This window comes from Lepidochelys olivacea (genome assembly GCF_965140295.1).
Source record: "Lepidochelys olivacea isolate rLepOli2 genome assembly, chromosome: 6".
Lineage (NCBI taxonomy): Eukaryota > Metazoa > Chordata > Testudines > Cheloniidae > Lepidochelys > Lepidochelys olivacea.
Genome location: NC_140416.1, coordinates 120,525,459 through 120,541,124, shown reverse-complemented (window position 1 = coordinate 120,541,124; position 15,666 = coordinate 120,525,459). Strand labels below are relative to the sequence as shown.

Genomic DNA, 15,666 nt, shown 5'->3' with positions numbered 1-15,666 from the left:
TGAAGGTTGACTTCTACTGAGAACAATCCAGATTTGTAAAACTGACTTCTGGCAAGCAGCAGTGTTGCGCGCCTCACTCCCGCACCAAGCTACAGTGACTCTGCCCAGGTGAATTGCTCAGTCAAGGATGACTGAATTGGGCTACATAAAGTGACTTGACCCCGCTGCCAAAACCAGCCAAGCCTTTTGAGTAGTTACTTGATTTACAGCAGTACCAACTGGCAGCAGGCACTGTACAGACAGTCCCTGTCTCAATGTACCTACACTCTAAAGAGACAGGACAGATGCACGTGTAACCCACACATCTTCTGGGTGTGGTGTTCTGTCCCCTCTAGTGGCACCGAGATCACTTAGAGATTAATGAGTCTGCTCTACAGCCCTGGCGAAGAGCCATGGGGCTTTTAGCTTATGCAGTAAAGACTCGCCCATTGTTCCAACTTGTTCTTGGAAGACCATCATAGCTGTTTTAGTCAGTTGCATCTTTCTGTACTACTAGAAGAGCTATTGTAGTTTTATCCTGACTGTTCTAATGGGGGTGGGGGAAAGGAAAAGGGAGGGGAAGGGAAGATAGATTAGCCCTCTAAATAAAAAAAAAAAAAAAGTAGGGCTAGACAAATTAGCCCCAACTACTAAACTACATTTATTCTCCATGTTTACTAGTGAACAAAAAGCCACACACATTTCACGTAAGTACATGAGTTGCATTTGAAGCATTCGGCATACTAGAGCCCTCAATGGCCCAGAACATGGGGTTAATTTCACACAAGCGCTACTGTTGTATAACAGTTTCTCTAGTGCACTGTGTCCAACAGGCACACAGATTACAGCTCCTTGTTCTCTGCAGCATGCATTTCTTTGTAATTGAAAGGAAAGCTCTTCTCCGCCTCAACTGGAGTTCGCCACTCCTTGCAACATCACTTTAGCTACTCACCCCCCACCATTAGTACATGCCCCCCGTATTATGCATCTTTTCTAGCAGCAGATGGGAGAAGAGAGGTATTCCTCATGGTCTGTGAAGATCTAAAGAACGCTACTTGTCCTCTACATTTTTGCACATTTGGGCTCAGCTGCAAAATGGGTATGTTTGCATGCTACTTCAAAACAGCATGTCCTACAAGGCAGAGAGATCCACAAATGAAAGGGAAACTGCATGCTCCTAAGGATAACTGAGAGAAAAGCTAATTGAGTTGAACGCACAAGCCCTTTCCAAACATATTGTATTAATATGGCAGCTACAGTTCAGATCAAACACAGATGCCTTCCTGGGGGGCGGGGGAAGCGGGCGGCTAAGTAAACGAGAGAAGTAAAGTTAGAGGTAATCTTTTAAGTATCCCAGCAACAATTTCTCCTCTGACCCAGAATTAAGATACTGCTGTGGAGACTTTGATGTGTCGTAAAACTAACAGCTGGCATCCATTAAGAAGCAGCTCTCAGCAGAATTGAAATAAAACCTTTATCTACAGTATAGCAGCGGATGAAAGCAAAATGAGAATCAGATGAAAACAAGGAACAAGAGACCTTTTCGGGATTTTGCGTCAGAGGAAAGAGAGGACCTGTTGCTATAGAAACTATTTGCATGGCTTTCATGTGACACAGGAAAGCAAAAATCACCTCTGGCAACCAAGGGGCAGACTCTACATCTCCTGCCAGCCGGCTGGATAGGTCAAGAGAATGAAAGATGACAGCACTATACAGAACAGCTTCTTGATACATCCTGTCAGTTTCACAAACACTTTTGACACTTACATTTGCTTCCTTTGACAATGCATCGCAATAGTGGAAACATGAAAAGTTCATAGGCTGCTTTCACTCTGATTTAAGCCACTTTAAAAGCAGCTGATATTCAAGTTTCAAAGAGGTCCTTTCATTTTAACGAGCGTTTTTAGTATGGGCGGGGGAACTATTTGCTAAGCCATGGAGCTTTTAGGATATTCGAAGAATTGCATTTTGAATGGGCAGATTACCAATAAATGTTAAGCAACAGTTAGCCGCTGGCTGCAGCACATTCAACTTGCCGCTCTGCAACAGAGGTATAATTTTTACTCTGTTCAAGACTGTATAGTTGTTTCCTTTCACAAGGGATCAGTGCCAAGTGAGTAACATGTTAACAGTTAAGCGAAAAGAGAAGTAGGTTTGTTCTAAAACAGACTGAGAAGGCAAGAACCACACACAGAAAAGTCCAGTAGTCTGTAACAGGTGTCCTCAGATTCAGACAAGCATCTTTAATCTAGTCAGTCTAACATGTTCCAGGGCAAGTAGGATAGAACAGGACAATCAATCTCTCCTGTGGGTGACTGGTTCAAAGACATCTGAGGCTTCACCTTCAGTCATAGGAACTGGACTGAGGAGGGTGTCCACATCCAACTGACACTGTTCAAGCAATCTCAGAGGCCAAGGAGCGCATGTGAACTACCTTCATCCAAAGAGGTGTGGTCTGTACAGGTCAAGATTAAGGCACCTTGACAGAACTGTGGGGGGTAAGATTTGATTGTGTTCAATGATGAGGAATGATAGACTTTAAAAAAAAAAAAACAAAAAAAAACCCAAAAGAATGCACAAGATATGGCCACACGCTACAGCTGCACTGGGCATGGGTGGAAACACCAGCCGTATTGATTTGAAACTAATGTAATTTCAGAATGCTTCTAAAACCCTAAATTGCTATTGGAAAGCAAAAAATAAATCCAAGGTTGAAATCGTCATTCTATCCAGGTATTAGTGTTAGGAAATGATTGCAGTTAAGGAAAATATTATTGATGGGCAAGGCATGAAAATTATGGTGGCCTTTAATATCAAAAAGAGAAAGATACACCGTGTCAGAATTCTGATATATTTTTTACTGAATCAGAGTGAACAGTAATAATTCTCAGCCATATACGGAGAGTTTATTGTGTCGTGGCATTTTAATGCTTAAGTTTTCAGAAGGAAGGGATTCTGGAGGATGCAGAGTTTCAAGAAACCTTTAATAAAGAAAGAGGCTCCAAATTAAAGGAAGCATGGGCTGAAAACACTGCTGCTTAAATAGACAACAGAACTAAAAAGGAAGCAATACAAGGATTAAATAGGCATCAAATCCACGTTGTTCCCCTCACATATATTCCTGCCGAGTTGAAACTAAAGGAAGAAATCTTACCTACAGGTTCTTATAAAAGTTTGTCTGTCATCTCTATCTCTCATAAGGACTAGAATTGTGTGCTCAACCCCAGATGGAATTAATTGTTTCAGAAACAAGGGCTAACCCCTCAGTTAGCAAAAGCAAAGCTTGAAGAATAATTTGATATATTAAAAAGGCAAAAAAAGAGAAGAGAAAAGTCAAAATCAGTTAAATAACATTACTGCGTGTCATTGGAACAGATTCATTTGGTTTCCTATCAATGTATTCTGCATACACCATGAGATTGGAGTCTATTCATATGAAAGATCACAGTTATTACAGATTCTCAGATGTAACTAAGATTTCAAAATTCTTAAATTGGTTTTTTACTGATACATTTATTAATATGAGGGAAAGCAGGATTATGTAGAGCCTCATTAAAATGTATCAAGATTTCAATAAAGGTTTTCATAACGTTACCATAATATCATGGGAACCATTAAACAGCGAACTAGAGATGGAAGGTAGAGAAGTTTGAAACAATGGACTAGAAAGGCAGCATAAGAGCAAACAAGTCTTTAATAAGGAGGATCCTCAAACAGATAAAGAGGTTAAAAAAATTAAGTTAATATCTAAAACCCAAAGAAGTTTTGCCAAACAAGTGTAATTTGAGGGCATTAATAGTGAGAAAAAAAGTGGTTAAAAAGCCTGGAGACTTAGTGCAATAGTCCAGGGGGGAGGAAAGTTGATCCTATTATGTAACCATGCTCAAGAAAGAAAGCGTCCCGGCAAGAAAAGTTAATTGATATTACTGGCTTTCATAACAAACCACATGCACCGCTGGAAATTTACTGTTCTTGAAAACAACAGTGTAGGTCTGTGTAAAAACCAGCCTTTGAAAAGTTGTGTTATTTGATCCATCTAGCCAGTACATTACAAATGATGTTTAATTCTGAACAGATTGTTTGTGGACTAAGATCTAGCAATACACCTTTTGTCTCCAATAACAGAAACAGAATGGAGTAACCGACCATCTTTTAGAAAAGGGTGGTTTGGCTGATCAAACAGTCTGTTTGTTTAAGCTTCAGATTCTCTATTTTTACATTGTGATGTTTAGCAAGGACACTCCTCAGCAAACCAACTGAGCTTCAGGAACTTATGAATTTATCCCCACCACTGTCACCAGTTAAAATACCAAATCCACAGACAAAAGATAAGGAAAATAGCAGTAAGGTGGTATTTATTCAGTACTCTCCATCCGAAAGAAGAAATCCAAGCCGTACACAATTTGACAGAAGTTAGTCTATTGGTACTGGGCATAATGTCAGATGTTATTGGTTTTGCCTTAAAATGAGAGATCTATAGTACAGGGTCACTGAGTAATTAGGGTTAAATGAAAACAAAAGTCACAGGTGTAACAATCTGAACAAAAACAAACGTCGAGGAAAGTAGGGCTACTGAACAATTGCATCTAAAAATATGTGCAACTGTATCTCATGAGGTTGTTTTTTTAAAATTCAAATAAAGATTCTTCAATTAATACCTTTGAGGCAGCACAGAGTAAGTTAACACATTGTCTTTAGCAGAAAGACAAACTGAATGCACTGCCATATTTTAGAGCTGTTCTGTTCAACAAAAGGTGTGCAAGGCTTTTGCTGTGCGTGACTAGCACCATTTTACAGTAGTTGCAGCCCTTAATGAACATGTTGTTTTATTTAAAGTGCTTCAGTATTCAAATGTAAACAAGTTATTTTCCTTCTGCAAATGCCCGGTATTTATTCATGCCAATGCTTGGTTTTTGCTGTGGGATTGCTGGGCAAGAACCAACTAGTTACACCTCATCTTTTTAAATCAGCTTTGTTGAAGTTCACCATTTCAGAATACTCATCCTTCCGTTTAAATTAGAAAAAGTTATTTCAGCAAATCTGAAGACTTAGAATTCTAGTTAGAATTTAATGTTAGCTTGCCACAGGATATTTCCACTTATTCTTGTTCATTTATTGTGTGCTTTTTCTTAAGTTTGCACTGTTATATACTTGTTAATGTTTGATAGTTTAACAGCCTTACAGACATCAGCCTCCTAGAAAGTTTAAGTAATAAAAGGAGTCCCCCTTTTCTCCCACAACACAAAAGGGAACTTTTGACAGGTAGTCTGAAGCAGATCTACAAACACTGAATTAAAGACAACCAGCTACTGATAGACTACCCACCTTTACTTTTATTTATGGAAAATCTAATTAAATGTACAATTTTCTAGATTAAGTTTACTCCAAGAACCATTTAGTAGACAAACAGACCCTCCCTCTGATTATGTCTTGTGAGAAATGTTATTTAATTAATTAAATTTAAGACAGGATTTTAAAAATCCAGTTTCTATCTGACTTTGACTGCTACAGGAAGTTTAAAAAATGTTTTTCTACAGATGGCCATTTTACTTCAGATCAGAGTGCTGATATTTTTATATTTGCTTTTCATTGATTTCATATCATTGGGAAGAAGTCAGAGATAAGATAGGAGCTCATTTCTATAATTCTAGAACAAGCTAATACAGATCAGCTGTATAGAATCATTTACTCCAAAGCAAGGGCCAATGCATAAACTAGAATCAATATTAGATGCTTGTTATAATTGTTCTTCTTGTTGTGCTAACTAAAGTACAATAATATATAACTGCAGAACATCAATACTAAATACAAGCATAAGTGAAGTAGGCCAGGACAAACCACTAGAGTCATTACCACCAAAGTAGCCATGAAAGCACACAGTGGTAGTCTCAAAGGTAACCTATAACGAGGCAAACAAGTTGACCTCTACCCTATTTTTCTCTTTTACGATTTACAGAGGCTTGTATTTGGCAAACTGTGTTTACACACTTTTTTCTCCTCCCTACATTGTCACAAATCCATGTCTTGTCTCCCCAGCACAGGCAGACTATGAAAAAAATAGTTAGGTTTAACGTATCACTGGTATCAAGGAAGTGAAACTTGGTTACTTGAGGGGAGGTAATTGTGACGCTGACAGACCAGGTGCCAGCTCTTGCCAAGGCTGTCGGCATCAGCCAAAACCAGACCAGCTCACCTGTATGGTAGCATTGTCCACAGTAGGTATTAGAGTTATAAGAACATGTTTAGCGTTTAGACTGCATGGAATGCTTGTAAAATTGTTACATGCATAAACGTTACTTGTAATGTCTGTATCCCAGCTATAAGGTGACATGGAAGCTCGATAACTGTAAAAATGCTTGCTCTGCATCTGTGAACGTAGGGCAGGTCTGCACTTAAAATGCTGCACCGATGCAGCTGCGTCGCTGTAGCGCTTTCGAGAAGATGCTCCTATGCCAACAGGAGAGCGTCTCTCGTCAGCGTAGTTAATCCACCTCCCCGAGAGGCAGTGGCTATGTTGACAGGAGAAGTTCTCCCATTGACAAAGCTCTGTCTACGCAGCGGGTTAGGTTGGTATAACTATGTCACTCAGGGATGTGGATTTTTCACCCCCTCCCCCCAGTAACGTAGTTATACCGATATAAGTCTGTAGCGTAGACCTGGCCCCACTCAGGAGGAATGGTCCACCACCCATTGAGGGCTATCAAAACTAAATGGGCCATTGTGGAACATCACAGTACAAAGGCTCGGTTAATGGCCCTCTGACATCCATGAAGGTGGTACCTGCAAGAAACCCCGTCCTGTTGGCTTGAATGCTGGAAGAAGGGGATAACACAAGGACACAGGAAAATTTTCTCTCTGTCTTTGCTATTTGAAATCTCATAGGGCTGGAGCTAGAAAACAGCAGCAGAGATCCCCAGGCTCAGCCTGGGTTAGCCCTAAAAGACATTTTGTGCGGACAGGTTACTACAGCTCTGTCACTTTTTAAAACCATAGACAGTAACTCATTTGTGGATATATGCTTACCTGCTTTAACCTGTCAATAACTCATTTCTTTTTCCTAGTTAATAAATCTTCAGTCAGTTTACTATAGGATTGGATACAAGCTTCGTCTTTGGTGTGAGGTATGAGGTACAAATTGAACTGGAGTATGTGACTGTTCTCTTGGGACTGGAAGCACCTTGAATCTTTTGCAATCTTTGGTGTATGACAGGGTAGTCAATAGGCAGACTGCAGGCCAAATCAGGACCACCAGATGCTTTTGAATGGACCGTGAAATCTTTTTATTTACTTATTATCATCATTGTTATTATTTTTGTATTATTTTCTCTGGAGTCTGGACTTAACCAAGAAATTTGGACCTTGACAAAAAAAGGAATTGATTACCATTGGTGTATGGCAACCAACTATCACTAAGTCCAGTTTGCCTTGTTGGCAAGATAGACTGGAGTGCCCAAAGGGACTGTCTGTGACTCCACGGTGAGACTGACAGGAGTTCACATTTGTTACTGGGTCGGTGAAATCTAATTCTAGAACACACAGTAAGTTTGGGGTCTCTGCCCTGCATCTTGATAGTTTGCCCTGAGGTTTACACTCAAGGTCATGAACCACTCCAGACAGCATGACAGTTTTATCCAGGTGGTTCCAAATTTTTTTTTTAATTATTTTTAATAGTTGCTAAAACCAAAAAAATTGAAAGAAAGCTCTTTGCTAAAAAAAGCTTTTCAGTTAAGGTTAAAAATCTCCCAATCGAGTCTTGAATCACAAAAGTCTGACAACAAAGACAAGAAGATTAAATGTTTCTGCTCTTTCAAGAAGGTGAATAAGTTTCCAGGCAGAAAAATACTTAAAGCCTTTCAGGTCTTTCTTACACACCCTAAAGAAACAGAATAGGGCAAAACCACAGTACTTTTTTCTTCTTTGTGGGCCAATCTTTGAAAATACTAATGGTAGATGACACTGTACAATCCAAATACATTAAAACATGAGCTTTGGAAAACGCCAGTCATACACAAAGTCGTATGACCTTGCATTCACAGCTCTCCTGCTTTCTCCTTTCTGATTTCACCAGGTGAGATGGAGGTGGCTGCAGGGTAGGTAAGGAGATTCAGAGGTATAGCCAATAGCTAGCCAGAAAACTCTGGATTTTGCCCACCTCTTTCAGCCAATTCAGAATTCAAGATTAATATATAGCATTCAGAATCAAAGAGACAAAACAACATGATGCCCCATTTTCATTTCTAGACAGAGTTAAGCTGAACATTTTATACATTGGCACATGTTTTATACTACGTACGTCTCCTGACCTTACAGTCTCTATATGGTCTTCACTAAGTTTGATATCTGAGTTTATTGAACATCAGAATTTTCTCTGGGATCTTTACAGCAAACTAAAGACTAATTTCTTTAGAAATAAGCTATCACAAATCCCATTGTATAACTAGAAATACAGATACTCAGATCTACGATTTTAAAACCCTGTTGTCATATTGCATACACTTGGACTATTTGTAGCTATTTGAATTCCTTCCTCGGATTTGGCTCTCTGCAGCCACAGAAGTGTGACAAGATGGTATCCGCACTCTGTGTCTTACAGCTGGGACTAGATGCCCTAACAAGATCAAAGCTCCATTGTGCTAGGAGCTGTACAAAAATAGTAAGAAACAGTCCCTGCCCTGAAGTGTTTAGATATAAATAGTTTTGTGTTTTTTTTTTTAAATATAGCACCTTTCTTCTTATAACTGCATTTAAGGATCTACATTATGGAGGTTAAAGCAGCGCCAGCTCCTAAGTCTAGTCTTCTCAGCACCTGCACATTTTGCCAGGTAACCACAGGTTTCACCCCCCAGCCACAACAGTTTCCTCTCCAACCTAGCCAATGGGGGGCAGGGGGAGAGAAGGACTGTCTGCTTTCAACTGGAGAATGAGAGGGGTTGTTCTTTGGGGGAGAGAGGATGGGGAGGGGAAGAGGAGTGGAGCGACTGGAAAATGATGATGCTTCCGCTTATGATGGGGGGAGGGGGGAAATGAGCACCATATTCGCACTGCAGCCTCATTTCGCCTTTGAAAAATAGTCCAAAAATAAAGCCACAAAGCCACATCACTAAGTCTGGTTATTGTGCAGAAGCTTCTGCAAGATATTTTGACCCAGTTCTGCCCTCCTGTCCATGAACACATCTTCAGAGCATGGAGGACACTCCTTATGTGAGAGGCTGCCAGAAAATTGTCCCAACTGGGTCTTCCATGAAGTTTTTTTTTTTTCCTGCCATCCTCCAAAGCTCTGTGCCACCCGCTCTATGACTGATCTCCAAAGGGAGATGGTTGGGTCACACATGAGAAAGTTTCCACATCAGAATAAGTCGTATTTTGGTTTTTTAAAAATTGTCAGTGGCAAGCAACTAAATAGTTGACATGCCTTGCTGCAACGCAGCCTCCCCCGGTCCCTCTCTGACACCACACTGGGGAGAGGAGTGTAGTGACCTAACTGCCTAATGCGGTGCTCCCTCGTGAGATGGGGAATGGGGACAGCCCATTCAGAATCCACCAGGGAGCAGATGGCATAGCAGGGATGAAGTGCTACTGAATGAGCTAGAAATTAGGTCAGTTCCCAGGGATGTTGCCCAAGGAGTGGGGTTTAGACACTGGCACAGAGAAGAGACAGCTGGCTATCATGGGACATCTCAGTTGACTTTACATGGTGGTCCCAGGCTGATGCCCTGTAGTCAGACAAATGAGAACCATCTACCAGGCAGCAAGCAGGGTGATAAGAGGAAAATTAGGAGTTGACTGGGAGCTCTGAAGTGGACTGCAGACACCTCCAGGTTTATCTTTCCACACCTTGCTGCTTGTAATAAACTAGCTCTTTTTGAGCTGCCTTTGAGTTACAGCCAGGTGAGTACCCACATCTATACACCTCTCTCGGGGACCCAGCATTCAGCACCAGCATGCAGATAAGTTTTCATTTGCAACAGTTATACTCTTTTTCCCCTCCTTTTTTAATTATTGATGTGGGACTTTCACACTTTCCATTTATAAAATCTCAAGATTTTCTGCCTAAGCAGTGTTCTTACAGAATAAGAAATAAGCCAAGACTGCCAGGAAAGTTACACACATATAGTTACAATCTATATATTTGCTCAGTTAACTCTTTGACCCCCTCATCAAGGAGGAGTGGGGGAACAATGTGTAAGTCTGTGGGTGTAAAGCCAGGTTTGAAAAGTGTAGCAGATACCTACAAGCAGAAGGACTAAATGCACTAGTGAAAGGCAAGGGTGAAATGTTCTACTAGTGAAGTCCAAGGGCAATAGCCTAATGAGATGTGCAGTCCCATATGCCACACATGGCTGTCGGCAAGGGGAGGGTGCTGTTACTGAACCTTTGGGGTGCCTCCATTTTCACATAATTATCTGGGTGCAATTACTGTAAGATTCATGTGCCTCTAGCTACAGGAAGGGAGGAGATGGCTTTTGTCCCTTCTCCCCATCAAAGCAGCAATGGAGTTGGTACGAGAGAAGAAGATTGGCGCAAACCTTCCTCTTTCTCCTCCAGTCTCTTTTTTTGGTTTCTCCTCCCTTGCGAAGAATACCAGTACCTGCTGCCTCTGCTGTGGCTCAGCTTTTCCATTCAGCAACAGCATGCCATTGGCACAGCTCCTGACTGTGTCACTGACACCATAAGGGTTTGGATAGCAGCCATGAAACTGACCATGATCTTGTTAGTTTCACAATACTGCTGCTTGACAATGCTATGAACAAAAGTAGACAGTGGAGCTGTAGATCATAGAAGACAACTGCATTGGCTTATATTTGGTCTTTTGCAATCACAAGGCTTTTTAAAAAGTTGATGCTTGAATCCTATAGAAATTGCTAATCTACCATGTACTCACTTGAGACTGGTGAGCAGCAGTGAGATTTTCAAACCCTGGTACTATGATTTGTGTTAAAGTAGCATTTAGAGTCCCCATTCAGGTTAAGACCCTATTGTGCTAGACCAGTGGTCCCCAACCTTTCTGTGGGGAAGCGTCACCACCTAAATGCCGCCAAAAAACAGCAAAGCTTCTCGGTGGCATTTCGGCGGGTGGTTCTCCAGTGGCCGTGCTCCGCGGTGGCATTTCGGCAGGCGGTGTCCTGCGGGCGCATACAACTGCCCCGGCAAGCATCATTGTGCCCGCAGGCACCGCGTTGGGGACCCCTGTGCTAGACACGGTCAGGCATTGTAAAATTTGTCTCTAACCAGAGAGTTTAGACGGCAGGGCCAGGGCTCAATATCCTTCTTGCTTTGCCCAGTCAGCACTATTTGAGTTTAAAGTTGACACCTGGAAAATTTAGCTGCAAGTAGTTTGCAAGGTTAGGGACTAAGAAAAGGAGAAACATTGAGAAAGCAGGTTTCAGAGTCGCAGCCGTGTTAGTCTGTATCCGCAAAAAGAACAGGAGTACTTGTGGCACCTTAGAGACTAACAAATTTATTAGAGCATAAGCTTTCGTGGGCTACACTGTTTCTCACCTACACCCTGGATAAGTCAATATAAAGTAGCACTAAACTGACAATATTATAGTGGAGCAGTCATGAGACAACAGTTAAATTACATCAGAGATTTCAGTTTATAAACTGTTTAAGGAAAACAAGATCATGGAGGCTTATATTAAATTTGCTTACTCTGGCTTGCTTATCACCTCAAATCTGATGAGCAAGCCTCAAAATCTACACAAGTCTCAGACAACTAGGCCAACGGGGTTAAAAAAGTGCACAAGCTTTCAAAAAGAAAAAACCCCACACTGCATGATGCAGTGGAAACTGGCAATATCTGGGAGTAAGTAGACAACACTGTCAGATGTGTTCAGTGCATGCTTGCAACTCTGGTCAATATACTCCAGTCAAATCAGGGTAGGCACTGCCTTCTCTACCTACCCTGAAGTCTCCTGGCATCAGGAGATCCTTATGACATTCCCCCCCCCCCTCCAATTGAGGCACACCTGATAAGAGGAAGTAGACATTTTTAAAAGCATTTTAAAAGCAGGAACATGCAGGAAATCAGAGGATCAATGACACACTTTTTTCCCCTAGCTGTTTGAGTCAGCAGGAAGCAGAGTTTTTGTTTGAAAGCTACTGCAGTGATGTGTTTCAAGAATTTTCCCTCAGTGATTTATTGAGCACAGGTCTGCTCCACTACTGCAAGGAGCTGATATTTCACCCAACTTTAATCAAAAGTAAACCTTGGAGTTGGGTGGCGGGGAGGAGGCGGAACCATCCTATTTGATTCCATCATGGATGACACACTGAGGGCAACTTTCCTGTATTTCCTCATCTCTACACAGGGTCAGGAGTCCTGAATGCGTTACTCTGGTAGCTGGATTGTTTTAGGCGGTGTGTAATGTTTACAATAAGGAAAGTTTTCTGGATTTAACACAGAAGTTTTACTCTTTCTGCTTTTTTCAGGGGCACTATTTTGCCCTAGCCTCTAGGAATAGCCCTGTATCATCCACTTCATCTCTAGCCCTCCTGCTGCTCTCCTGTTGCTGGAGTAGAGCCCTGCACCCTCAAACTTCAATATCTCAGCAGGCCTCCTGATAGTGGAGACATCTTACACCCATAGGGTCCTCACAAATGACAAATGTCCTGGTTTGGGGGCTACCTGCGCCCTTCTCCCACAGTGATGACAGGGGCACCCCTGCACCGTACACGCCTCCTATTCCTGAGATGGGATGGGGGTCCCCTATGCACCCCATACCTGAGATGGTCTCCTGGTAGCCCTTGGTGAAGAACTGCATGGCAGTGGCTGCCCTCCAAGGGGTCCTGAGCAGCCCCTGCCGCTCGGGGTCCTCGCCCAGCGAGCGCAGGATGGTGGTGTAGGCGGCGGCCAGGTTGGGCAGGTTCATCTCATTGTCCTCCTCGCTGCGGGTCCTCTCCTCCTTCCAGCTGTCCAGGCACTGCGCGCTGGTGCCCTGCGCGTAGCGGGGCTTCTCCGGCGGCGGCTTCTCCTCCGGCAGCGCGTACCCATTGCAGCTCACCGTCCGCGGCGGCTGCTCCAGCAGCGCCCCCAGCTTCCCCTTCTCCATCGGCCCAAGGACTCGGTCCGTGCGCCGGGGACTTGGGGGGCGGGTCGGGCTGGGAAGGAGAGAATCACGCTACCCTCGGGGGAGGGGGCCCAGGCAGTGCCCGGCGCTGGGGGAGTCCGTGCGCCCCGGCGGGGAAGGGGTGGCCCGCGCCCGGGACAGGGGAGCGTCTGCGCCCAGGAGTGCCGGGCCTCCGTGCGCCCGGCCCGGGGAGAGGGGCTGGGAGTCCGTGCGCTCCGCGCGGGGCCGGGACGACCTGCGAGCTCCGCGTCCAGGGCTCTCGGCTCGCACTTCGCGGCGCTGTCCCCCTCTTTATAGCGCGTCGGGCTCCCGTCGCGGGGCCCGCGCCGCTCCCATTGGGCGCCCGGGCCCGTGCGTCACGCAGCCCGGCCGCCTATAAGAGGATTACGGCCCGCGGGGTAAAGGAGACGGAAGCAGCGGCTGCCCAACAGGTTCCCTGCCCCGCCCCAGGCGCTGGGGGAAGGGAGTGGCCGGGTCGGGTCCCGCTGTCACCGGGCTCCCCGCCCGTGGGGGGGTGTAGCTCTGCGGGGGGCGCCTCATGCCTCAGAAGCCGAAGCCCTAGTGCGCCCCAAGCCAGGGGCCTTATCCGTCCAGGCTGGCTCTGGATCCTGCTGCTCATTTCAGCTGCAGGGGCTGGGCCCTTGGCAATCGATTCGGGGAAACTGCTGAAGCCCATGGTCAGCAGCGTGCGACGAAGGCCAGGGTTCAGTTAATGGAAGGAGGAGTACCTGTGCCCAAATAAATGTGTTAGGGTATGTCTACACTACGAAATTAGGTCGAATTTATAGAAGTCGGTTTTTTAGAAATCGCTTTTATATATTCGAGTGTGTGTGTCCCCACAGAAAATGCTCTAAGTGCATTAACTCGGCGGAGCGCTTCCACAGTACCGAGGCAAGCGTCGACTTCCGGAGCGTTGCACTGTGGGTAGCTATCCCACAGTTCCCGCAGTCTCCGCTGCCCATTGGAATTCTGGGTTGATATCCCAATGCCTGATGGGGCTAAAACATTGTCGTGGGTGGTTCTGGGTACATATCGTCAGGCCCCCGTTCCCTCCCTCCCCCCGTGAAAGCAAGGGCAGACAATCATTTTGCGCCTTTTTTCCTGAGTTACCTGTGCAGATGCCATACCACGGCAAGCATGGAGCCCGCTCAGGTAACCGTCACCCTACGTCTCCTGGGTGCTGGCAGACGCGGTACGGCTTTGCTGCACAGTAGCAGCAACCCATTGCCTTCTGGCAGCAGACGGTGCAATACAATTGGTAGTCGTCCTCGTCGTGTCCGAGGTGCTCCTGGCCACATCGGCTGGGAGCGCCTGGGCAGACATGGGCGCAGGGACTAAATTTGGAGTGACTTGACCAGGTCATTCTCTTTAGTCCTGCAGTCCTATTGAACCGTCTTATGGTGAGCGGGCAGGCGATACGGACTGCTAGCAGTCGTACTGTACCATCTTCTGCCAGGCAGGCAAGAGATGAGGATTGCTAGCAGTCGTATTGTACCATCTTATGCCAGGCAGGCAAGAGATGAAGATGGCTAGGAGTCATACTGTACCATCTTCTGCCAAGCAGCCATGAGATGTGGATGGCATGCAGTCCTTCTGCACCGTCTGCTGCCAGCCAAAGCTGTAAAAGATAGATGGAGTGGGTCAGAACAAGAAATAGACCAGATTTTTGTACTCATTTTCCTCCTTCCCTGTCTAGATCACACTGCAGTCACTCACAGAGAAGGTGCAGCAAGGTAAATCTAGCCATGTATCAATCAGAGGCCAGGCTAACCTCCTTGTTCCAATAACAACGATAACTTAGGTGCACCATTTCTTATTGGAACCCTCTGTGCAGTCCTGCCTGAAATACTCCTTGATGTACAGGCACACCCTTTGTTGATTTTAGCTCCCTGAAGCCAACCCTGTAAGCCGTGTCGTCAGTCACCCCTCCCTCCGTCAGAGCAACGGCAGACAATCGTTCCGCGCCTTTTTTCTGTGCGGACGCCATACCAAGGCAAGCATGGAGGCCACTGAGCTCATTTTGGCAATTAGGAGCACATCAACCACCACACGCATTATCCAGCAGTATATGCAGCACCAGAACATGGCAACGCGATACCGGGCGAGGAGGCAACGTCAGCGCGGTCCCGTGAGTGATCAGGACATGGACACAGATTTCTCTGAAAGCATGGGCCCTGCCAATGCATGCATCATGGTGCTAATGGGGCAGGTTCATGCTGTGGAATGCCGATTCTGGGCTCGGGAAACAAGCACAGACTGGTGGGACCGCATAGTGTTGCAGGTCTGGGACGATTCCCAGTGGCTGCGAAACTTTCGCATGCGTAAGGGCACTTTCATGGAACTTTGTGACTTGCTTTCCCCTGCCCTGAAGCGCATGAATACCAGGATGAGAGCAGCCCTCACAGTTGAGAAGCGAGTGGCGATAGCCCTGTGGAAGCTTGCAACGCCAGACAGCTACCGGTCAGTTGGGAATCAATTTGGAGTGGGCAAATCTACTGTGGGGGCTGCTGTGATGCAAGTAGCTCACGCAATCAAAGATCCGCTGATATCAAGGGTAGTGACCCTGGGAAATGTGCAGGTCATAGTGGATGGCTTTGCTGCAATGGGATTCCCTAAC

At 44.9% G+C, this 15,666-nt stretch overlaps 1 protein-coding gene across 1 annotated transcript in view; it reads right to left on the bottom strand.

Annotated features, from left to right (window-relative positions):
* GCH1 (GTP cyclohydrolase 1) overlaps positions 1-13,334 on the bottom strand; it is a 31,206-nt gene extending 17,872 nt beyond the window's left edge. Inside the window, exon 1 of the mRNA XM_084631534.1 lies at positions 12,704-13,334. Coding sequence (XP_084487660.1) covers positions 12,704-13,031 — 328 coding nt within the window. The 5' untranslated portion in view covers positions 13,032-13,334. The remainder of the gene's footprint in view (positions 1-12,703) is intronic.
* Between the last annotated feature and the right edge of the window lie 2,332 nt (positions 13,335-15,666).